We start from the raw sequence: 26,814 nt of genomic DNA on the forward strand, positions 1-26,814 counted from the left end.
TTATCGTTGGATGAGTTAGGGAATTTAGGTTTTGCGAACGATTGCATTTCTCGAAGTTGGGTGCTATTAGAGTTATTGGTATTGTAGGATAAGGTTCTTAGTAATCGACAACTTGAGTATAATCTTTGGACTATTAACCCTTGGATTAGTAGTACTTTAGACTATTAACCCTTGGGCTAGTCCTTACACTAGCACTTGGATTAGGTCTTGGACTAGGTCTTGGTCTAGTTCTTGGTTTAGTCCTTGGTCTAACCCTTGGTCTAGTCCTTGGTTTAGCTCTTGATCTAGCTCTGGATCTAGCCTTTGGTCTAATCGTTGAGTCTAGTCTTTGGTCTAGCTTTGGAATTGACTCCTGGTTTAACCTTTAGACTAGTTCTGACACTAGTACTTGGACTAGTTTACTTGATGTAGCTCTTAGCCTAGCCATTGGTCAAGTCTTTGGTCTAGTCCTTGGTCTACCCTTCGACTAGTCCTGTAACGACTGAAAGTTATGCATATTAGGAATAAAAAATGAAAAATTATTTTCATTTTCTCAAATGAAATTTTTTTATTATTGTAACTTCTCTAATCTGCTTTCAGTGGCATTTTTTACTTCGTCGAAATTTGTTTATATTTTTTGAAATTCTTTTCTGTCTTAGTTTTAGCCAGTGTCTTAAAGTTCTGAAGCTGTGGCTGTGTTCTAAAGTTCTAAAGCTTCGTCAAAGTTTCATGAGACATATTCTCTCTTTATTCTTCTTTTGCGCTATCTTCACAGGGACCTTTTTTTATCTTGTTCACTCAAATTTCTGAAGTTCCAGAATTTATTTAAAATTGTCAGGATCATTTATTCTATACTTCTCTCAGTCCCTTATCTTTATCACTTCCTTCGTAATCCTTCTAACAGCACAATTTCTTAAAGTTTCACGGTTTATTTAAAATTGTAAAGGCCAATCACTATTCTTCTCGTACCTTATCTCTACCCTGACTACATACTCTTCAACTTAATTGAGTTTTCTCGCTACTTTTTGTATTTTCCATTTGCCATATCTTTTATTTATTATATGTATTATGGAACTCTACTTATTTCTCACATAATAGCAAATCTATGAAAAGTACCCCTCTGTTGAATTATTTTCCTCAGTAAACAGTAGCAAAAAACTTGCAAAATTTCAACCAGAACTTAGAGCCAAGAATCCATAAAATTTGAGATAAGAATAATTGAAGTTTATCCGATAGTTCCCAAGATATTAGTCATTAAAGTATACTTATACCATCCTATACATATATTAATTCCTCTTCCAAATATATTTTTAAAATATTCTATTAAATATTTCGAAAATATTACTAAATAAGATTTTTCAGCTGTTTCGAATAACGTATTCAACAAGCTCCGCCCTTTCTCATCCCATATGGAAACAGCTCCACAAGAGTCACTCACAAGAACCATTCGACTTTTGTATAACTATAATAGGCGAATTTGGTTTCAGCAGTAATTGATACAACGACACGATTAAGAGAACGTGTTTTCACAGCGGTGTGGATGACGTTGATTAATATTCGCGCGTGCGTTCACGGAAGACATGGAAGAGCTGATTTATATCCTCTCACGTCCGGATGCTGCGCGGAATTTCGCTTTAGAGGGGTTTACCAGGCGGGACCATTAGCAATATTCGCGTCGCGCGATTTCTTGCTCCCTGTTCTCCAGCCTCCCCCTCTATTGCACCTCCATCCGCCTATTTCGACAAACTGCTGCAATTTCGATTTCAGCCAGAATGGAGGTTTTATCGATCGTGAATTTTCTTGTGTGTTTATAGAGTAGTTCAAAAAATATCTTTCGCTCTATCTCAATATTTCGAATATAACCGAGGATGGGTACTATATTTTTTCTTCCGCAGCTGCGATTGGTTAAATTAGAAATGTATTTGTTTGAGAGTATAAGGTACTTTTGGGGTAGCTATATACAATTGTTCGAAAAATACTATGTGGTTTTCTATACATACATTGGTAATTTGACTAATCGACCTAAAGATTACAAACTTTTTAAGTTTCAAAATTTCAGTATTCAAATATTTGTAATAAATTTGAAAGTTAAAGTATTTGAAGCTTCGAATATTACAACTTTTTGAATAGTTGAAGATTAGAAAATTAAAAGCCTAAGAAAGTTTTAAAATTACAAATTTAAAAATTTGAATATTTGAGTGCTTGAAAATTTAAGAATTGGAATATTTGAATGTTCGAATACTTAAATGTTTGAATATTTGAATATTCGAATATTTGAATATTTGAATATTTGAATATTTGAATATTTGAATATTTGAATATTTGAATATTTGAATATTTGAATATTTGAATATTTGAATATTTGAATATTTAAATATTTGAATATTTGAATATTTGAATATTTGAAAATTAGAAAACCCATTAGGGTCTCACGCTTTCTCATTAGGCCTGTGATTAGTCATAGAAGCAATTTTTTAACCCAGCGAATAACAGCCGAAATTCCTAGCGACATTAGGGCCAAAGCGGAGGAACTTCCGGTCTTCTGGTTCCCTAAACGTCGAATGATGTTTTGGCGATCAATTACATTAAGCAAATTGTAATTCTCAGGCGTCATTTGTTCCCTGTCGGAATGTCCGCGGTAAACGATTTCGCGCGACGGATGAATCGGGATATCTGCATACGTCGAGATATTCAGCGAGAATAATTTATAGAGGGAGCAGGCGGAGGAATATGGATTATCTGTTTTTGCGGTAGGAACGTGCCTTCATTTATAATTGCAATCAGAGGGGTGGAAAAAATTGATTTGTTGAAACGTGTGTAGGGGGATTAACGTTTGAGTGTAAGCACATTAATATTCACGGTGCACTGTTCGAGGTTTTAATCAAAAGAGTCGGACTTGTTCGTTTTGGAAATAGAAAAAATGAGGAGAACCCTGAAAATAAGAAATGAAATAATGTGAATTTGAGCAGAGAAGTGGAAAGGGTAAAATTATGGACGAATAAACTGATATAATAGAAACTTTTCCATACAATTGATAACTCTGGAAACTGTGGAGTGTTAATATTTCACTTTTAAAAATTTATGAATGTTTTCTCGAACTCGTCCAATTATCGTCAAAGATAATAAAAAAATTTCCCTCGTGATTTTGAAATTTAAAATCGAGTAAAGGATGTCTGTTCGCGAATGTTAAAGCACAGTAATAGCGCATACAGTCTTATTGGTTTATTTTATATCATTTTTTATTTTCTGCTGTCGATTTACTTCTCAAAAACGACATCATATCATCCGCTTTTATGGTGTTGCCATTAACAGCGGACCACCGTGCAGTGGAGCCAACCGATTATGGCACATTGTGGGTTGCATAATGTCTCTAATTGCAAACGTTCCCGCGAAACGAATCACTAGCACGTGTTCATGCGCGAGTGTAACCGCGTTTTATCGGCCATCTGAAGTTTCATGCTGCAAATAATCCCGACGACCCTCGGTAAAATAGTAATTATCGTATGTGTACCAAGTTTAATTAACTCTAAAAGAACAACTGCATTTCGGTTAATGGTAACCAGAAGAGCCTCTTCTGATTTAGGTATATTCTCCGATTATTCCAAATAATACTGCTGTCGCATAGAAATGTATATTTAAAATCCCTAAACCGATAAAAAAAAAGTATATAGCATCGATAATTTCAGAAGCTGCCACTCGATTGCAATTAAAAAACATACGTTCGTGTTAAACCCACACTATGCAGCTGCTCTTAAAAAATTCCACTTTAAAGTCACACACGAACCCATCGCAAAAAATCGATTCCAGTGAGGTACACACGGAATACTCGAAAGATATCTAATCGAACTTCATTCCTCAAATTTTTTAAACTACTGAAAAACACGGGAATTACGAGATGAGAGCCCTACAACGACACAGAGCCGACGACTCGTCATATCTTGTTTTTTTTCTGTGACGAGAGTAAATTACCCAGCTCCTTTCATTCCAGTTCGATCGTTCTTAGCCTCGAAGCCCTCCATTTTTTTCACGTTATTCACGGACTTCATAAATGCTACTGCACGTATCGAATTGAAAAAAAAGGGGCAGAAGGGTCGGGAGGGGATTGAAATACTCGCGGCGGTATCGCGCGGGGATAAATCAGTCCGAGGAGGATTTAGGTATCTGTTTGAATTACGAACGACAACGGTTAATCGGATATCGATCGACGTTTAATGATTTACGATGAGAAAAAAGCGAGTCATCGGACGTCGTGCTGTCCACCAGCGTCTGTATTTCGGCGTCGGTTTCGAGGAGTTGTAGCCACCCTGCTGCGATATGAAATCGATTTCCCTTGAACGATGGCCGTGCTTCGCGCCTGTGACAAAAGCCTCGCTAAATCGTTATTTGTATCCTGTGAGAAATTATTGCTGCTGGAAGGCTTGCTAAGAATTTGATAAACCGATCATATTTTTCATTCCATACAGTCCTAGACATTTTTAGGTGTCAGTTTAGACTCGAATGCTTCGTAAATTAGGGAAGCTTCGAGAGGATCTCTTTGCAAAGATGAATTTATTCGATTTAATCCTTTTTTCGATTCAGCTGAAAATGAGTGATCGAGTTGTGCAATATATAGAACGGATTTCAGATTCTGTAGAATGAAGTGTGCTAAATATTTTTCAGCGACAGTTAAAATATTAGAAACTTTGGAATTATGACTGCGTGGTGAAATATTTGCAAATGTTTGAAAGTTTAGAAATTCAAAATTGAAATTTTGAATGATTGCATTTCATAAGTTATCTCCTAATTAGATCTCGTAATTACATTCTAAAATACCAAATTTGCAAATGGAAAACTCGAAAGCTTGATAAAATTCCACTGATAAGCTATGAAAGAGATATCATTGGAGTCCTTCAAAGAGTAAGCTGATAGGAAAATCGCGATGACCTCTGACCCACTCACCACTGAATCTCCTGTTAATTACCTACATTCAGGCTTTCAATAGTCTCTCTATTTGGAGGGTTAATTATTGTCCAGCCACCAACTTAGTGAGAACTGGGACCATTCAAGTTCCCAGTTAGTGTCAAAAGTAATTAGAGTTCTCTGTCAATTGAAGCAATTGGGTTCAGTCAGTCTAGAGCTCTTATCTTTCAAACATTGTAAGGAGCAATAAAAACTGTCACCTTCGTCGAATATTAATCACTACATTCTGAATACTTAAGCTGACAAGGAACATCACTATTCAGTGTCATCTTCCGATTTTTATGAAACTTGGTATACGAATCGAAAAATATTAGACACTAATTATATTTAACTAAAAGTGCATTTTATACATCTCCAATAATATGAAACTGTCCAAATACTTATGCACAATAGAGTTCATTTATCAAATCAATTAATTCCACAAAACAAAAACATTTATATTTCTTTTAATTATGAAAAGTTAAACATAGATCAAGTGCATCGACACTAAAATTTAAAAACTCTAAAAAGTGAAGTTAATCTCTATTGCTCGTGAACAGCTCATATCATATCAACCATCACTGTCTTCCTTGTACAGCGCTGCTCTAAGATAAGACAGAAGAAGGACGTAACTATCAATATATCGATGACAGTGCTCGAGCGACCAAGCACCACTAATTATCCACAGACACCATCACACTCATCTAAAGTAATTCCTTCTTGCTTGCAGATCAACGCGTGAGACAGTACCCACTGCACCAACTGCAGGACTACCACCAGCAGCAGGGGCGCTCCTCGAGGACCGACCACTCGTCCCCGACGACTCATTACAGCACGGGTCGCGTTGAGACCAGAATCTTGCCACGGCGTAAATGTTGCGCGTAAAGAATCGGCCCAGCCATTCCCGAGGAGCCGCAGTAACCCGAAAGTAATTTAAACCGTCGAAGAAAGGGCGGGCCGCAGTTCGCGCATAAATTATGTCCAGAGTTCCTCGCTGATCAGCGGAAGAGGGGGCGAAAGAGGCGGCGCTGCCAATTCGTTCTTCGCTTTAATTAAGTCTAATTAAAGTCGATCGATTTCACGCGCTAGACCAGCCCATCGTTCTTTTCTGATCCTGAATGCCAGGATCGCTGTGGCCCAATGAGATTCCTTCTGGAGTCGAACGATATGGTTGATAGTGATCTTTGCCTTTTAACCCTTAACGCGAGTCCGGGAACCAAGGAAGTTGGGGATGTTTGAGGGAGATATTTCGTGGCTGAGGAAATTTGATTTGAGTTTCTGGAAATTGAGGAGTCGATGGAATGGTGATGTAGAGGATTTTTGGTGACAGGCGAGGGAGAATTGAGAGATGATTTTAGAAGTTGTAATGTGAGGAAAATTTGGAAGTTAAGGTGGGTCTACGCTACTTAAGTTTTTGGAAAACAGAAAAGAGGTATATGTGTAACACATCCCTTTTCTGTTCTCTAAAAGGTTATATAACTTTGTTATATATGTAACATGTAGCGTAGACCCACCTTTACAGCGTCATTAAAGTGTGAGGATATTGAAATTTTGTTTGAGCCTTCCTTTAGTAATTCTGTGGCTGTAAAGCGAAAGGACAGTAACATAGGTCACATCTTCAAATGATCTGATTGTGAATTTATGTCTTAAGTGCAAGCTAAAAAGCAGAATCTGTATTTTCAGTAGAAGAGAATTAAATTAGAGGAGCTTTCTCCTTAAGAACGAGACTATGGTAAAATGTAAGTTCATAGTGAAGGATTGAAGTTCTGAACCTCAAATGCCAATACTTCGAAAAGAAATTATATAAGTAAATATTTCTTCCCTCAAATGTTCCTACATATAGTCAAATACTTTTCATATGAATGTCATTAATGTATTAGTTTCATGGACACAGTTGTATCTAATATTAATTTACGAGAGTACAAATTGAATTAAAGAGGTCTCCTTTGGGGATGATTGAGTCTATTTTAAAGAACAAATCAGTGAAACTAATGAGATAGATGATTATTAAGGGGCTCATTTCAAATTAGAAGCACTGTGTAAGGTTTGATAGGGATTCTGACGTATGTGACAGTCAATGTGTTAGAGCACTGGCGGTTCATTGATATCTGGGGCACAGACATTCTTCTTCTTTTGGTTTTTGTAAGATGTCCCATGATGTTGAGCTCTCAAGTAAGATGAGTGGCAGATGTAGCTGTCAGAGTATACTACTAGAAAGAAAAACTACTGATAAGGTACAGTAGTTAACTTCAAGCTCTGCTTATCATCAGAGACACATTGCACTCGCAAGGGATGTCCAGAGAGTACCATGGAATATCTGATGATTAATATCTGGTAAATTTCCCTCTTACATAGTATCTAGGACATTGACTATATTCTTGTTACCATTCGAGTAATCATATATTTTATTCAACAAATTTTAACATTAATCTTTCACAGACAAATGTGTGTCCAAAAGAATTGACAATATTTTTATTACATTTTTATGAAAAGATGTTAGTAAAAGGAGATTAGAGCACACTAGTTAAGTAGTCAGGCATACGAGGAATCTCGAATGTCAGTCGTGAGTCACCAGACTGGAAAACCTTTAGCAACTGAATTAACGCAATTGGAGGATGATGGCATGTGACGCAAAGTGTAATCGCTCCCATTATTCCTTTTTTCTGGCATTGTACGAGTGACACAATTGCAGTAATCTCTGTGAATCTCTAATTTAATATTTTGTCGAGGAACAGGACCTTGATAGTTAAAAGTAATAGGCAGAAAAAAGAATATTTAAACATGCAGAATTAATATTCCTTGCCTCTAAGTGATTTTATTCAAGTTTATATTAAAAAAATATTCAAAACTGAACCAATTTCATAAAACACAAGTCCAGTCTTAAACACGCGCTAACAAACAATGTATTTTACGCGTTTCTGAAAATTTTAATGAAAGTTTGTACAACTTTTAATCCAGTTTTGTTCACTCGCGGACTCAAGGGTTAATCCACAAAGATCACGATTCGCAAAGTACTTTATTAAACGAACTATTTTAATTAGCCTGTACATTAAACGTACATAAGTTGCAACTGCCATATACAAGAGATTCATGCAACACTGCCTTTTTTTTCTTTTTTTAAATAAGATCGAGACAGGAGATCAGAAGAGGAATTGTATTCAGGTTTCATTTTTCTTTTCTTCAAATATACATATATAATATAATATTAGATATATACATACATACACTTTTTGTATTTGATACATAAATTTTATACACTTATTGTAATGTCGTGTACGATGGTAATCGATCGTTATTTTTTAACAATGATATGCGAGTGGCGTGGAGGGGTATCAATAAATAATAAATAGAACTTCTCTTACACTACCGCCTCTCTTTGTCAATTACGCTCCTTAACAGACTGAACTATCTATCTCTTATTGTAATGACTCCTCTGCCATTAGTACCGATGATTATGGAGCATCGATTCGACTCTCGTTTGAAACGGAAATACGCGAAACGATAACGTGATTCGTGCCACAGCTTCGATTGCAGTGGAGAGCATTTCACGAGTTCACCTCTCAGCGTTCGAGAATTTATCGATCGAGTGACAGTAAGTATAACTGTGACCTACGTGTAACGAACAAATATAAATTTAAAAAGGGTACTCTTATTCCCCTATTTTTTTAATGAAAATTTCGTGGCCTTATTTTTAGCTTCTCAGGGCTACGTTGGAGATTTGAAATATTCGTGGTGTTATGCAAAATCTTTTATAGATGAACTGAATTTTCATTTCTGTGAAACACAAGAATCTCCTACGACCTTACGAGAAAATACTATATACGAGGCTGCTATCTTGGCTAAAAAACGAAATATGATTTTCTGGTTTCTGTCACTTCTCGTTTCGTTCATATCTATTTAAAAAAATTAAAAGAATAGACTGAGTTGGGAAGGTTACCGTTAGAAGACTGCAGGTATTTATGCAAATGCGTGTTTTTATAGAATCTAGGTAAAATGTGAGACGTATCTTCAGGCAAACATTCTTTTTCGCTTTCAAGAACTGAAAAAATGTATTCTTTCACATATTATGCATACATTTTACGTATGTGTTGCATGCTTTGCATACATTTTACATATTCTTTTGAATCTTACATACGCAAACGTGCTCCATACTTCACATACATAACACACCCATTGTAGAATGATTTTATTTGTAGCTACCATTCTTCGTTACCAACTGAATTTAATTCAAGACAATTTGGCTCGCTAATTAACGAAAAAGCTCTTCCATAATAAAATAAAATACTCACATTTGGCGCACATGTATGCCACGTGATTTGCATATTCCAACATATTTGTGTATTCATTTTGCATACGGTTTACATACTCCTGTACGTCGTACGTACGAAACCACCCCCAGTCTAAATAATTTAATATGAAATAAGATGATCAGCTTAAAATAATCTTATGTCAATAAAGAATCGTTTTACTTTGGAAAATTTCCCAGTATTAGTAACGTAAACAGTAAAAATACAAAAGATAGTTTTTTAAGGAAGGACATCATTTTTTAAGAGACAACAATGGAAAATAATTAGCCAAGGAACAATAACCAAGATCCTATATTAGCCGCCTCTTTTAAGGTATACACTTGTGATTCACTGCACTGAGTCGTGTCCTTAATAGCCTATTGTCTGGCGATGCGCTTATTAAGTATTCACTACCTTCGTGACGTTGTTATTCAATCGTAGGAGGAATCTGGCGATGACAGAAGCTTCGTCTCGAAACGCTATAACAACTTGCACCAATTAACATGACGGGCTATTGTGTTCGAAAATAAATTCGCCTCTGATGGTGGCTCTATATTTATCATCTCCTGAACCATTTCAGTAGACTCCATAACGATCGATACTACCCTCAATAGAATCAGAAGAAACATTCTCCAGAAAAATTGATTATCTTAAATACAGATAACACTTATCGATATAATCGAAGATATCACAAACCCTTGATGATCTCTAATTACAATTTTCCATATATTGTCGCTATGGTTATTAAACGATTATTAATTTTAATAATTATCTTCGGGTCTCGTATTTTGCTCGAGGTTCAACTTCCAGTTTCGCAAAGTGAACGACCTATTATTACTGTAACATGTTCGCTCGCGTAAAATTGATCGCTTCAATATGTTGAAGAGTCTCTAACATTTTCAACCGAATCGTTAATCGTAGTTTCGCTTCGAATCTAGCGCAGATAATATTATCAATATTTCACACAGTTTTAAGATTCAATGTCCTATTCCACTATACTAGAATCAAATTTAAGTCACACCTCAACTCAAATGAACCAATTAATACGTTCACTACGTGTCACCCATATGTGGATGACGATTTTTACATGACTGTGAATAACAATAAGTTACCCAATTATAAATAATAATAATGTACAGAATTTTAGCGATAATAAGTAAAAGAGGAAAAACACTTTAAAACAATTATGAAAATGAATCGAGAACGACTTTTTTAAATGTGATGTCACTGTCAAAGTAATACAATTTTCAGGGAAGTTAAGATGACAGTGAACGTGTTAACAGTAACTAAAATACCAAAGACCCAATTTGACAATTGAATCAAACTGTAATTCACGAGGAATTAAACGTTCATGCCATTTACCTGTTAGTCATGGTGCGGCTTGATGAAACGCGCAACGAGAAACACCGAGCAGGACAGGCTTTGATGTTCCTGGACTTTGTAATTTCCATAAATCCGCTCAGTCCAGATCTAGACACGCAGCATCGGCCTTCGCGCGATCACGAACAGGATTAAAACTACTGTTGTTTCGGCTGCGACGCTCGCAAACCAGACCCGACGAATCGTCCAATTTGGAAATTAATCGTGAACGGTTCTACTGTTGGCCCACAGTCGAAATTTTCAGCATCGATCGACCTCTGAGCTTCACAGCCCCCATTCTCGTCCGATTGATTCGATCCCGACGCCCCCGCAGAAAAAAAATCGTCGCGAAAATCCGTGATTCGTTTCGGGCATGCAAATGACAAATTTGTCTTATTGTTAGTATTGGCACCTCGTGTGTAATCGACGAGGCTTAGTAATTCGTGGACGTCGACATTTCGATGGAGATATTGGTTGAGAGGGTTGCATGGTCTGTACAGTGTATTGCGCAAGAGTGTGTCCATGAGTGCTTTGTGAAATGATACGTAGAGGGAGACATCTGTGGCTAGAAAGCAGAATGACGTGTGTAAAGATTTTCAATGAAGATGAGGATTTGTGGTACAGACGAGATTCTAAGTAATTTCTAAGTAACTATTTGCTGCTATCTATAATGCAGATTTTTAGATATCTATTTATGAGCAGGTAAGATTCTGAATTTCATGAGAAGGAAATTTGTTGAGAGATTTCTAAAAACGTGTTAAAAAATAAATAGAATAGCTTTGTCTTTTGGTTGTAGAGAATTTTGAGTGTCCAATGATGGTAAAATGATTTGTTGAATTGTTTTTGTAAATAGAACAAGATAAGTTGTATTAAACGGGGCATGTCTGATTTTACACTGGGGAATTCTACTTCTCAGTTCTACTGAGGAGGAACTGATTCATAGAGAAAAGGTTTTATTAGTAGGATGGTTCTTTCTGGGCTATTTCTTTTATTACAAATTTAAGATAAACGACGTATGAGAGAATCTATTTATTATTCCCTTATTTACAATGACAATCAAGTAAATTACTTATATTGAGTATGTACCACTTTTTTATCTAAAGAAAAAATTTAAGGTACCCATAGTGTATTTTATATACATTCTTTCGTAAAATATAATAGTAGTGTTTTCATAGCATAATAAACTTAGAAAAAAAAAGTAAAAACTATTGCACAAGACAAGGTGTTCGAAATTATTATTTTGATTTATTTTAATACCTCAATAGAAATTCAAGGATCTTGTAGATCCTTCATCATCATCGCATACACATATCTCCTATTTATTGTTCTACATAATATAATTAACAGAAATCCTAAAAAGGTGTAAATAATACCGAAATGATATAAAGATAATGCAATATGAAAATAATAATATTGATTCAGTATGAATCACAATTAATAATTTCGGGCACCTCACCCTACACAGTATACATAGAACGAAACTATATGTTACATATGTCAGAGTTATTAAGCTTAAAATAACTGTAAAGCAATATACGAAAACAGTTAAAATTTGACAAAATTACTGTTAATTACTAATAAGGATATTCTGACCGCAGTCACACGTCATATTACATATTCATTCCCAAAGAAATAAAACTAATATCAAGTCAGGCCTTTACCTAAGTGGACATACTGATAACGAATCATCTTATCAGTAACGTCAGTGTAAGACAAAACCAAACATCAATAATACGATCTGATTTCAACACAATCAATAATCTTTAACGAAGCATAAAACAATATACAATTATTATACAAAAGTTTATTCACGCTCTTGGCACACTCTTGGCAAACCATACTGTATTCATCAGTCACATACAGGATATTCGACCACAGGTGAAAAGGATTTAGGGCTTCAATCTAGACGTCAGCAAATTCACCAGTTTTTAAATACTCATTAATTAACACACTGAATAACTGACACTTCAACTTTACTAACTCAAAAAATTGATAATAAATAAAGATCCATAAGGTAAATGTCCCACTAGTTAACCACGTCCCGATACATAAACACTAACTCTATTAGGTTCACCTAATCACAAATAAAAACTAGCGTCATAAAATAGAATCCCCAATTTCTAGGACCTCATAATTAAAGTTCCAGAACATACAGTCTTAAGTTGTTTACTTACTAAAACGTTCGACATCTGAAGTATTCAGATATTGGAACATTTACCTCAACTAACAAATAAAGACTGAATCTTAATTTCCTCATCGTTAATTTCCTGAATCTTAATTTCCTCATACAAATACTTTGCGTTTAGCATTCGAGTCTCCCCATGATAAGCAAAACTCCTCAAATGCCATTGGGGGGTTAATCCTCCACTTGTTTCAACGTCTAGGACCATCCCCTCAATCTTCCTCCACCCGTAGCCGAACACCTTGTGTACATACAAACCACCCCACCAATTCCCTCCATCTGTTCCCGACCCCGAGAACACGATCGTCGCGACGCATAATTTGGCGAAACCTTCGCGCGTGTACCTCAGAAATTCCTAGATCCCCGGAAGCGTGTCGATCGCGATCGCGGTAATGCTGTTAGAGCGAGCCACTCTCAGCCATTGAATCCAGGATAAATTCGCTTCTCTGTGGGGCAAGCGCGGGCCACAGTGCCACAAGTGAAGAAATACGGTATGGAAAACGCGACGAGTGAAACCTGTGGATATCGCTGAAAGCGGTGAAAAATCAGCCGCGGGAAAATCGACGAGGCACCTTGCGTCGAGTAGGGGATGGCTCGAGTGCATTAGGTCCTCGTTCACGTGCCTCTGTGAGGCGTGCGCGTCGCGTTCGGGGTGAAAGGGGCGGAGAGCCCAGGAAATCGTCATCTTTCAATTTTGCTGCTGGTGTTCGTCGCGGGGCGAGATACCGTCGAAGGAGGAATGCTTTTTGGTTTAAAAGGAGGACCTCTGGCAGATCGAAAGGGAAAGGGTTTTTGTGTAATTGAGTTAAGGGTAATGTTTCTTCATTAGCGAGAGGGAGTTCCAATTACACGGTGGAGGAAGTTGTTGGAAATGCGATTACTGGCTCAGTGAGATTAACTGAGATCCTTAATTGACAAGTGCAAATCCGAAATTTTGGTGTTTGGGTGAGAATAGCGGGTATTACAGTTGAGGGTCTTGCGAAGTGAATCTTTATGTGTTGTGATCAAATTCTGATGACTGTATTTAAGTTGAGTTTGAGTGCACGTGCTATAAATTCTCTTGTATAATTTTTGACATGGTGCGATTTGTAACATTGTGGGGAGAAATCATTTCATTAGTCTGAGGGACTCGATTATTCTTCTTTTCTCATAGCTAGAAATCTAGTTAGAAATCTAGTAACCTAGTATGATTAAATTGAAGTTAATCATACGTCTTCGATAAAAATTCTATATTCTGAAATTTAAATTTACATCATCTACTTATGTTTGTTATAGATATTTCAGTATACTGAATACCCAGAGAGTCTTTATTCACAATCTACATTATAAATCGACCATTAAAACAAAAAATATGCGTGTATAGCACTCAAGGTGTTAATATCTACTTATTAGAGAAGAATATTACTACATTAAATTCCATGTTTTCCTTCACCTTTAAAAATTTTTCAAATTTAGTTAGCACTAAGTCACTCTATGAACCCTCCCACTGTATCAGATCTCAATATTCACGACCAACTTAGAAAACAAAAATCAACTCTTCCAGCTTTCCACTTTCCAAGAGCTCTACGTCAAACGAAACCATGATCCCTGAGAAGTAGATAATAAACGCTGATTATACAGAGAAGGTAGCAAGTACAGAAGCTTGTAACTCAAATTCTACAATCCAAACAGAGTTCCCTTCATCTCCATTTACTTCCACGCTAAAGAATTCTCACGTTCCTCGATTCCATCGCAATTTCCATCGAATTACATCGAAGTACCCCCGCTGTAACGTTCTCAAAGATGACGACTTCTCTGTGACTCCCACGCGAAAGGAAACGGTTGCTACTTGTGTCTAGAGACGCAGCCTTTGTGCGGTGAATCGGTAAGAGATATCCGCGTGTCTCGTTCGCGTTTAACCTTCCGTATAAAACGGGATCCATTACGCACGCTGAAGAGTAGACGCGCGGAGTCGGAGCATTTCCATTTATATTACCTTATCGTTATTCTTCCGCCCCGTTACCAGCAACCCCACAGCGTTCGTCACTTTCGTCCCTGTTCCAGGGCTCACCTTGACGATCGTGCTTCCCAGGACTCACTCCTGGCGGAGGACCACGGTGAATACGCACTTGCTCGACCAGCCAGCCTCGTCGCTGGCCTCGTACTCTATTCTGTGCCCGCCGACGTCGAATCGACGGCCTGGACTCTGAAATGTGGAGGACAGATATCGCACATTTTATTTCGAAAGTGACGCAACTGAGAGAAGTACGAGGGTTGGCTGAAAAGTAACGCACACTTGCTTGTACAGTCAGTCTTGAGAAGTCAAGTAAATGAAGAATAAGTTTGGTAAGCTTCGTTCACGAAGATTATAATGTAGACTAAGAAAGTGTAGTGTTACTGATAAAATAGTGAGTTTCTACAAGTTTTAAGATACAACAATTCTACTACATACTACTGTTGCACTACTACTATATGCTACAGGTATGTATAAAATATCAGAGGAAGTTTGATAATAATTTTTGTAAATTATAAGGTACATATATGAAAGAACAGAACAAGTGATTCAGAATTCATGAGAGAGATAAAAGAAGACCAATATTTATGATGGAGCTTCATATTATATCTCTGTTTGGCGCTATCGTGCTGCGGTACGTGGTTTACCACCGCAAACTTGTAGTTTGTAAACAACATTATTACACGATATTTGCATAAGGAAACATAGATCATTCGCTCTGTAAACTCTGCTGTAGTTTATATTTTCAACAAGGTTCCTGTAGTGTACACGAGCGCTTCGAAACGATGCGCGAATCGAACCGATATGAAACATGCAATGCAATGCATGACTGAAAACAGAGTTATAATAGAAATTATAATGTTGTATTTGACGAGAAACTGAAATTACTCGTTCTCTATTTTTACTCGTTTATATTTGATTTGCTTTTGGCAAAAAATTATACATTATAGAAAATATCAATGAACATGTCTTCTATAAATTATAGGATTCTTGGGAAAGTTCATGCTGATTTTTAAGTAAAATTAGAAGCCTTATGTTTTAATATATTTATGTTTCTATACCTTCAGTCAGATATACATGATTTTGTTCTACAATCTTTCGTCATTTTCGAGGTAATTTAAAAATTCCATTTTTCAAAAAGACGTCAAATTTTTTAGCAATACATTAAAATACAAGGTTTCTTATTTTACTCAAAAATCGGCAGAAATTTTCATTCAATATTTTTTTTAATCAATAATATGTGACACTGTTTCTGTCTGAAGAGGTGATCTATTTTAGAGCAATTTTTCAGCTGGCTATTTTAGAAATAATTTTCAGGAACATACTCTAGCACTAAAATTTAATTTGAAAGTAGTTGAGCCTTTCTTTTATATTTTTCACGATGGAACCTTCTTCAAATACACATTTAATAGCTCTTTCAATTAGCACTGACCTCGTTGCTCCTAATCCGCGTCACCTTCACGTTGTCCGTGAAAATTGGCTCCGTCCACACGATGGCCGTTCCATTTTTCCCAGTTACCTCAATATCGTTTGGACAATCCTTAACTTTAGGTGCTTCGCCGCCTGTAAATTCGACAAATTATATCGTGAAAGCATCATATCTGGACATCCAATCTTAAAGGCTTAGCGGGAACTCCAAACTACAAACAGTGCTAAAAATACTTGATTATAAACCGCAATCCATGATGATGAAGCCACCTCATAATAGCATTTTCAAAAGTGTAGTAAATTTTAGATAAAAACTTTTAGAATTACGTATTATTTGTGATAAAACAGAACGAAAATATTTCTTCACTATAAAGTGGATAATAAAACCAAATATGACGCATGATGATGTTCCTAGAAAAATACAGAAATTAATAAAAGTCGTTTTTGTTACTAGCTCTTCGGTTCGTCTTAAAAATATCAAAAGAATTGAAAATGTGGCATTTAGCGACATAGTGAAATGCGACAGGCAGCAAAAGTGAGCTGGTTAATGGATGCCATCCGTCAAATGACAAAATCTGATACTACCAATCCTTGAATCCCATTGGCAGGCATAATACGTATCTAACTCGTGAAACTAGATTGCTACGACTCCCGAGTCGCAAGAGTAGATTTCACAGGCTATCGAGTTACGAGATTAGATTGTGAGAACTGTCAGATCATAATGGCAAACAGTAAAGCATCAAGATCATATATAGAAGCAGATCTCGGAATATACGGTAGTGCATCACTTAAGTATGAATGTACCGATTCCATCTATGACGTTATTGCTCTGGCTTCGTTGGAGATAAGAAAAAAGGGTACATAAGAGAATTGAAGTTCTTCTACTACCTCTGACAAAAAGTTTTCGATCAAACGCAACAATACGAAATTAGTTAAAAATATCGCGGGTTATGAAAATGTCAAATACTACTGTACCAAACTCGTCTAATATTTCTATGTGTTTTAGATTCATACGATAGGATTTTACATTTCAAAAATTACAATAAAAAAAAGTTTTTTGATTTTCCAAAAAACTGAACCCTTTTCCAAAAATATGGTACTACGCTTTGGGTATGTGTGCACGTACCAGGAACTATTTCACGCGAGATTGAAATACGATCATTGCGCCATTTGTGCACTCCACGTACCATAATCGTTGTAATTGGAAATTCATTTACGCTCGCCATAAGCGACCCATTCACACAACGTTCGACAACTATGTAGTGATTGGTAATGATACGCGTTTAGTTATTTCAAACGCATACGATAAAACGAAAAGTTTACATCGCTTTGAATGTAATTCAAAGTTGGAAACACTCGAAATTCTTGAGAGTTTTACGAAACTTAATTTTGTTCGTTTCTATTACGAGTTCAGAGTACTCTGAAACTTTGCTAGCTTTTTTCAATCGAAGATTTAAAATAAAAAATTCTTTTATTTTCACTTGAACAGGTTTGTAAAACTGGACATATTTAAAATTCGCTTTTTTACGAGACAACTTCCACGAGTTAGAAACACAAAACTCTTAAAAAAAAATGAAAAGACAATTTCTATTTGAAAAATTACTTGATTACAATATTAAGAAACACGCGTTAGTTGAAAGTTACTCAAAAATGTATTATTTAAAATTAAAGATGTTGGTAGATGTATTTATTAAAAAATCCTCCACTGGAATAAAAAAATACGAATTACAATATTAACTAAAAGCACCAAATCCTTACAAAAATTTCACAATTTATAAGAATTCTTCAATCCAATTCATTTTGAAAGCAATTCGAAATTCTACAATAATTGAATCCCTCAGAAACTTGTAAGTTAGAGTATTGAATGTCCATCGCTGTCCAAGCCGCCGAAAAATCGGGTTACTCTATTGGAAAGCACTTTTCCTCTGCGAGAAAAACTTTCCACTCCTGTCGTTAGTAGAAACTTTACCCAGTCGCATTTAATTACTTCCTTAATTAATCTGGACAATGAGTCTACACAGTTCTCGAGTATTCAAGGAGCATCGCGGAAAGAAAGTACGCGTACAGTTTCGCGATCAGCTTTCCGAAATGTCGGCGCGTTTCGACAAAGAGAAATTGCTGTAAACTGTACATAGAAACGTCGCGTAATTATGTTCGGCATAAAGCATGAAAACGAAATTATAGTTTCGTCTCTAACATATATGCTGAATTTCGGAAGACCATGGACGCTGGGAACGCGAAATTCCAGGTAGATTATACTTTGCGTCTAATTTACCTCGAACTAGACCCACACCAGAGCTAGGAGTAACAGAACGAATACCTTTGCTTTGGAATATGTAGTTTGCAATATTACCGCGGGAATAGTTGTATTCTCTTAAACAGAGAACTGTCGATATTCGATTCGATATTGTTTCGCTTGCTGCAGTTCTAAAATTCGCTCTCTACTTTGGTGAAGCTGAAGAACCACTCTCTATATTCAGTTCTTAAGAGCTTTTCAATAGTGCATTAAACATGTTTTTAAACTGTTTTCCAAATCAGAATTTTTTTGTTATGATGAAGATTATTTGGGACTGAACATCAATTGAATCGGTGAAATAAAAAACAACGTTATATCAATTTCTTTTTTCATTTTTACGCTGAATTAAGTTGCCAATGCTTGAATGTGTCATGTGAGGGCAAAAACAGTACAGAATTAGAATTGTACTTACATAAAGAAACCTTTGGAAATTCGTAATTTTGAAAGTTCAAACGTTTGAAAATTTATATGTTTGAAAATTCAAATATCTGAAAATTCAAATGTTTGAAAATTCAAATGTTTGAAAATTCGAATTTAACAAGGATTGGAAACTTTGAGGATTCAGCATTTATTTTTCATATTCGAAAATTTAAAAATCTAAAAATCTGAACACTTGAGAACTTTAAATATTTAAGAATTCAAAATATGATAACTTAAAAATCAAGTATCTGTATTTTACGTTCTCAAAAAAGTAGCTACGTAATCCTACTCACATTGAACCTCACTTAATTTAATTTAATAGCCTGAACAATTCAACGTCCCCATGATTCACGTAGCTTCTAATAACCCAACAAGGTATACGTAATTCAAAGTCAAATTACCAACACGTAATACCATCCCACTCAGAAGAACAGAGGCACAATGAAACATCCAAAATTTCGTTGAGAAACTGATTCAACGTTCGCCAGCAAGAATCAGTCGGGCATTTAGTAGGATTCGTCGAATAATCTAATTCGCGGGTCGAGGGCCAGCGATCTGTGGATTATATGGCATTGTGGCGAGCCCTATCCCAGAAACGCATTTAATTAAACCGTCGGCTAGGATTCCAAGGCGCGGGAGGGAATTTCTTCTCCGAACCGCAATGCGAAATTTGCATACGACGACTGCGCGACGGCGTGCACCTTTGCAACCAAGCGCAGCCCACCCGATTTCTTGGCATCGTGGACGCGTCGCGACGCGAAAATACGACGACGACGACGCCGAGAGCTTCGCGAGTTCTTCCAGCGGGGGGGTCGCCACGCGCTAATGGCCAGGGGGATTCTTTTTAAACGATCCACCAGCGAAAGAAGCCTAATGACTCGCTACGTCGCGGGAAACTGCGAATGAATGGACACGCGGATATTTTACCCAACAAGTTTCAAACGTTCAACCTATTCTACTGTTGGAGTGAGCTTGCAAGCATTGTCGAGAAATATTGGTCCACTTTTTCTTTCCTTTTTTTTTTCTTAGGCAAGTGGATTGTTTACAGTGAGATGCTTTTTAGGTTTTTAGGTTTGGGTTACTAGTATTTTTAGTATTGCGTTCTTTTTTCTGCTGGATGGTGATAATGGCTGTAGGACGTTTGCATATGATGGGTTGCAGATATTAAAATACGGAAGAGGTTCTGATCATTCTTGTTTAGTTATACGATTTTTTCGTTGTTTTTGTATCAATTCCTAGAATTAGAGAATGTTTTATCAAATTATGCAGAAAGATGTAGGTATATTAATGGAATTAGAAATTGAAAAAGAAGATTTAGGTTCCCCTAAATATGTTCACTGTAAGAACAAGAATTATTTGTTAAGAGAACAATTTCGATCACTACGGTATACGTTATGTTCACTGAATTCATAGGATAAAATGGGCATTCTGATGATTTTTCAGGAGAGCTGGAAAGCAAATTACCTATTTCTTACCATAGCTTTTGAAGTAGTTTATACTATTAAATATTCTTTCACTTGTAACGGAACTCAATTACATTCTTATTAATTTAATAAAACGAAGAGAAAGCAGAAACATCCAGTAAAAATATAGCTTTTGAAAAAAATGGACTTGGGTCAGCCTGACTCTCAGGTACAGATATATTCTGAAGAGTTCACAAAGAAATCTTGCAATCAACAGCCTCCCCTAATTAATTCGTTGAAATTCGCGACACGTTTGAGTAAAACACGACTGAAAGATCCTCCTTCAGGTGGCCACCACCCCCTTGTCAACTTAATGAACCCCCGTCCATCTATTCGATATCACTTTTAAGGAGGAGAAGGCGGAAGGAGCACTCGAAACAAGAGCAATCCACCGGTGCAAAAGGCAAAGGCCATTTGCACGTCGCTTCGGCGTGCCTCTTAACTCGAGAAAATTAATTGTTCCTGATTCCGTCTGTCGATACTGTAAACTCGTGGCAGCCATTCCTCCTTGATTAATAGCTGTGCTCGACGATCGATACCGATTATCATCGCGGAGTTTACGCGTCGCGCATTGATTTCGTGCACGTGCACTGATTAATCACCTTTCACGATGATACGTAACACGCAACTGGCTTGCTTCTTGGATACCGGGTGCCTCGCGAAGAAGGTGACCTCGTGGATCCCTGGCGTCAGGTTCGCCTCCAATCTGGTCCCCCAAGAAGGCTTCGATCGAACGTATCGGAACCAGTCGAGATCCGTCGACGGTTGATCGAACGTCACGAACGCCTCGTCTCGAGCTGGCGGTAACTCTGCGACGACATCCTTGGGACACTCTAAACGAGGTTTACTGTATCCTGTAACAAAGGATTGATGGGTCCCTTTCACGTTCCGATTCGGAAATAGAGAAGCGTGATAGCAAGTTGGTGGAGAAAAGGATGTCGAATTGTAACTCAGGATTGGTTTTTAAAAGAATATTTGATTGAATGAAATAGGTGGAGACTTGTACAATGATTGGATCGGTGAGTTGAAGAACAGTGCAAGTCCAACAATAGCCATTTTCAAATAATCTCAAAACCATGTCTAGACCCCAGAGCCAAAGTATATTAAGTCACACAGAAAACAAGTGAAGTTAACCCTTTTCTGACGTCAGATTCTTAGATCTGAGTGTATAATATCACGTGGGAGGTGACATACGTTCGATAAGGGTTAATACACTCTGGCTCTGGTGTCTAAATACAATTTAGAGATTATTTGAAAATGGTTAGTTTTGGATTTGTACTGTTGTTACAACTCATCGATTCAGTTACTGTAGCCTGATTTTGAACGACTGTAATTAGGATTCCATTAGTTGATAATAAGTTCATAAAAGAAGAATTAATTCATAAGTAGCTCCAGATTGCATATCGAGAGATGAAGGTGAATGACAGTTTCACTTACTGACACACTCTCCATGCTTGGGTCCATCCCACGTGCCATCAGACCGACAGGTTAATTCGTATTCTCCGTGAAGTTGGTACCCATGGGGACACTTCAAGAAACACTTGGTTCCTGGTCGATTGGTCACCTTCCGTCTACCTCTCCAGGGTTTCAGTGTCGCTAGACGTGAACACATTAAGTATCCACGTCCCTCTGGGTTCAGCGGTGGACAGGATATATTATTTATATCTGTAAGTATAAGCGAGGCATATTTCTTCGGATTATATCTATTAAATTTGACAACTGATGTAAGATTCAGATGATAAGACAGAGAAGGAAGGGTGTTGATGATGGCTGGGACCGCTTGCTGGGCTCATCAATAAAGAGAATGCAGATGATCTCTACCCATGATGCCAAAAGAGAAAATTATGAGTGTAAGACTATAATGTGACGAGGGTAAGGTAATATTTAACGTCTGATATAAGTTTCGAATCTACGTGTTGAAAGTCTTGGAAATCTTGAGATTCCTATACATCTTAAACATATCTAGAAATCTAGAAAGTCACGAAAATTCCAAAAACTCTTGGAATCTCAAAAATATCGTCAACTTTAAAAAGTTTAAAAAGCTTAAAACTTCTTTTAGAAGCAAAATACCTAAATACTACGCCTAAACAGACTCGCGAAATTCTCTCGCTATGCATCCCATTATTATCAAGCACATCTCACCAAGCGTATTACTAAAATCCCCCAGAATCATCTCTCCAAAAACAGGTTTGAATGTTCAAAGAACACTAAAAGCTCAACGTAAACTGCACTTACTGAGAACTATATTCTAATTATGAATTTCAGATTCATCAGCTTCCCTTCGAAATCCAAACACATCGAAAACCCAAAAGCCATGAAATCCGGCAACTTCCGAAACTAACTCGAACCCTTTAGAGCCAACCCCTTCGCCCATTCCAATCTCCCGTCAGTTTCCACAATCACAAACGCGATTGCCAGCGGCGTATCGATCCCCGATATGATCTCGCGAATCCTTTAATCCGATTACAACCAGCTAGATTTTCGCTGGCACGCGTCCTATACATGTTTTAGGTCTACCACAGAAGTTGTAATCGGCTGCCTTTGAAGACAACGACAGGCCGCGCGTAATCTGAATTCCGTGCGTCGATCCAGCGCCATTGTCGAGTGACATTCGCGCGTGTTAGGCTTTGTTCAGATTAATTAAGTTACTTGAATTCGAGCGACTTGTATTCAAGTAGCCCGACGTCAAGATTGTGTTCACACAAGTGAAATTACTTGGATTCAAGTGGTTCGAATTGAAGAGTAATTTGCATTCAAGCTCTCAGACAAAAATAATAAAAATTGCGTCTAAATAGGCGGTGCATCTTGATTATTTTGTTATGTATTTTTCGAACAAGACATGCACTTTTGAGAGCTTCCTTGACGTTTACAATATTCGTCTACTTGCTTGAAATTTACCCTGTATGATACAGTATACAACAATCAATATGCATTTCGAGGCAAGAAAATCACTTGCATTCAAGCCACTCGAATTCAAGTAACTTGAATTCAAACTTTTCCTTCGTTTTCTCAATTACAAACAACGAGGACAGACATATAATCGCTACTAAATCGTACATCAAAATATCACTCGTGTGCATCGGGCTTTATCCTCGACGCATCCACGCGATCATAATACATGAATCGTGAATGGTAATGACGGAGAAGGAACACGTATCTGTACAACCACGTGAGAACCCAACCCCTCGCAGCGATTTTGCACAGAGCCGCAAATATCGATGCGTCCCGACATCCCCTGCCTTTCCAACCCCTCGAAGAGACGCCCACTACACGAGACCCATGTAATCCTGGCTACTTGACTTCGCGTATCCTGTCCTGGGAGAGCTTTGCCACCCGTTCATGCATTCGTAATGAAGATACTATTTCGCGCATTCATTAATTAGCGATGAGCCTTGATGTCGGTGTTGGGGGAGAAACATGGGATGATCTTGAAGAAGTGTAATTGATAATGGAAACTGTAGAGAGTTGGAGAGCGGGTTCTGGAGCTTGAGGGAGTGAAGGGATGAGGAGGGTGGAATTTGAGGGTTGAGAAAAATTCACTGGATAGTTTTGTGGTAAATGAATTGTATGGGAAGTAAAATTGAGTAGAAAATAATAATTGTATAGAGAATAAAATTGTGGTGGTAGGTTGATTTGATTATAGTGCGCGTGGGACGTGTCTGACTTGGGAATTATTCTACTGCCAGTGTTTGTTAAGGTGGATCTATGCTATATTTTAAATAAAATTATATAACCTTGTTATATATAGCTTTCTTATTGTAGAACTTTGTTACATGTATAACATGTAATATAGACCCACCTTTAACCTAACCAAGTTAGATACGGTAGTAACAGTAGAATAAGTTCGTAGAATAAGTCTAATCAAACACATTTCACGCACACACATTTTAGGTAGGTTTTTCAATAATTATACTTCAGTAATATCTCGGGAAAATGGCCTATGACACAAATCCATTATTTTCCCTTTTTGGTCTTACTTTGACATGTAGAATCACCTTTTAAAATTTCTGACACTTATTACTGATCACTCTGCATAATTTTATATTTATATACTATGTATTATTTTTATGATTATGGATGTAGATTCATCTGAACTTTAGTTGAAGATTACGAATAATCTGCTAATTTGACTTTTCTTTCAGGTTCCTTTAAATGCAGCTGTCTGTATACATAAACGTTTTAAGGCTGTAAGTTACTACTTGCGACAACATACAGTGTATGTAAGCTAACAAAATAACGTCGTGTAAGAGGAGGCTCATGTACAAAGTAAGTACGAAGACAGAATTTCTTTCCCTGCTTGCTGTTGGACATCTTGGAGGGATTTGACACTGACAATCCCGGATTCATGGAATCCTGTACGGATGATCTCGGATTTGTGGGACACAGTGCGGACTACTTGGGTCTCGTAAAACAGATTCAGGTCGACCTAGATTTGGAGATTCAATAAAGGAGATCCAATAGTCCTATGGACTTGAGTCTTGATAACTGTATTATAATTTAAATAGTACAATGGATAATATTTACCACTTTGAGTGCCATGCCATAAATACTGTGGTTTACACAATTACATACAATATTATATTAGGCAATAATTAAACAAATTGACGAAAATTTTGTAGCGTTAAGGAATCACTATCTACTTAAACCAGTGATAAAAGTAGTTTTGTTTAAAATTAACGAAACAGATTCTCCGTACGCAATTTAAATGTTAATACCTTTTATTTGTCTATTTTATATTTAATGTAGTCAGCAATTTGCAAGGCGGAGAAAGAATAAACAATGAAATATTTATGATCAGTACGAGTCTGATTGAAAATTAAAGATTCGTATCGTTTCGCTCCTCTGAATTCATTAAAGGAAACGTTCTCAGTGATAATTTAATGAAATTCGGCAATTATCGGCTCGTGGAATGTATAACCGAGCTTTAAATCGAACGTAACTGTGCAAACAATAATAATCTGGGTCACTCGATTGCATATTCCTCCGGAAACTTATAAAACATTAGCATATCTCTGAGTAATGCAAATTTCACGGCGGAACTTCTTGTGTCCTTCTTATTGCTCGATAGGTTTATGCAAATTAGGGTAAATTCGTGCAAGAAAAATTCCAACAAACGTGCCGCGAAGCGAGGATAATACTGAAAGTATCAAAGCTTCGATTTTTCATATATTATTGCTAATTACATTTTAAATTTGCCAAAATTAGTATCAAGTTTGCGTAATAAAAATAAGAAGAATATTTTGTCAAATCAAGATTAATAACCAAAGTTATTCAGACATTAAAAAAAATATTTGGTCGTTTCATATACTGTTAGAGGTACTTTGCAGAGAATTCAATACTGTGTGAAATGAGGACTTCAATATTTAATGAAGTAGTTCAATATTTAAATACCTATTCTACAGAGTCGATTCTATTTGAGTTAAAATTTTGTGAACCATTGAGGAATCATTATTACAAAGGTAAAGGCAATAAAAAATTCAAATACAACTAAATAAATAATTTGTTAGCATCCTATACTTATATGTATCACATGATTGTATACTACAACCTCGACACCATCGCATTAAAAAATTAAGAGATTCATTTACTCGCGATTATAAAGGAAGGGAAAATTACCTGCAATACTTTCCAAACAATAAACTTTCAGCGAAATGGAAGAAAATAGCGCTCTATTAACGCTGAACACTGGCGAAAGCAACGCCAAGTGCACCAGTAGATTAATTCAATTGCAAGAAACGTAGACGAATTTATCGTTCTCCCAAGGACTCAGTATAACAAACGAAACTTATTACTCAGTGTATTTATTAATACGAAAAACTGGCCGTCGTTTATCAGTGCAGTTTCACAGATAAACGTATTCCGCGATAACAATAGGAGGATAGACTCGAGGAATTTCCTCCACGTCACTTGGTCCTATTACGTTCCCCAGACAGGATCAGGTGATGTATCCATTCTGTCGTATCGCGTCTGTAGCTTACACTTGACAAATACACGATCCTTTAATCGAATGCAAATGGATATCTGTTCAATTAACTTTTGCTATTTAATTACTTCTGTTTCCTTACCTCTTCAATTAGTTTTACTGTTAGCTACTAGTGATTCTGCTCGTTCTTTGCAACTTTGTGGATTTTTTCTTAGGGCTATGGATCGAGAAATAAAACAGTATCCAACAGTGCAACAGTGAAACAAGCTTGGGTACTATTCGTATAAAATATTTGAATAATAATTATATCATCTTATTTAGCTAGACGTTACTTTGAAATCATCATTCCACTCGTTTCTCATTTCCACAGATCTCACTCTCTCAAAGTCCCCAGAATAAGCAATTAAAGTTATTGTTAGCTAATGTGGCAGGGCTCAACGTGCTCAGTGGTACAATAATATGCTCTCATTTGCAATAGTTTCTAGCTAGGTACACAGGTGGTTACAAATGATGTACAGTGTCAAACGACGAGCAACAGGAAACAACG

General features: G+C 36.8%; 2 protein-coding genes across 4 annotated transcripts in view; one reads left to right on the forward strand and one right to left on the reverse strand.

Annotated features, from left to right (window-relative positions):
• Positions 1–6,082, forward strand: part of LOC143188624 (uncharacterized) — a 46,558-nt gene extending 40,476 nt beyond the window's left edge. The window contains exon 16 of the mRNA XM_076392971.1: positions 5,648–6,082. Within this exon, the coding sequence (XP_076249086.1) occupies positions 5,648–5,802 (155 nt within the window). The 3' untranslated portion in view covers positions 5,803–6,082. The remainder of the gene's footprint in view (positions 1–5,647) is intronic.
• LOC143188625 (uncharacterized) overlaps positions 1–26,814 on the reverse strand; it is a 103,974-nt gene that overhangs the window by 31,661 nt on the left and 45,499 nt on the right. For 2 of the 3 annotated variants that reach the window (XM_076392973.1, XM_076392972.1), the window contains 4 exons: positions 21,782–22,009; positions 20,947–21,198; positions 16,170–16,300; positions 7,376–14,929 (listed from right to left, as the gene is read on the reverse strand). In XM_076392973.1, coding sequence (XP_076249088.1) covers positions 14,819–14,929; positions 16,170–16,300; positions 20,947–21,198; positions 21,782–22,009 — 722 coding nt within the window. In that variant the 3' untranslated portion in view covers positions 7,376–14,818. Of the gene's footprint in view, positions 1–7,375; positions 14,930–16,169; positions 16,301–20,946; positions 21,199–21,781; positions 22,010–26,814 lie in introns of those variants that run through there. The other variant, XR_013003551.1, reaches the window with a different exon arrangement.

This window comes from Calliopsis andreniformis, chromosome 3, assembly GCF_051401765.1.
Source record: "Calliopsis andreniformis isolate RMS-2024a chromosome 3, iyCalAndr_principal, whole genome shotgun sequence".
Taxonomy (NCBI): domain Eukaryota; kingdom Metazoa; phylum Arthropoda; class Insecta; order Hymenoptera; family Andrenidae; genus Calliopsis; species Calliopsis andreniformis.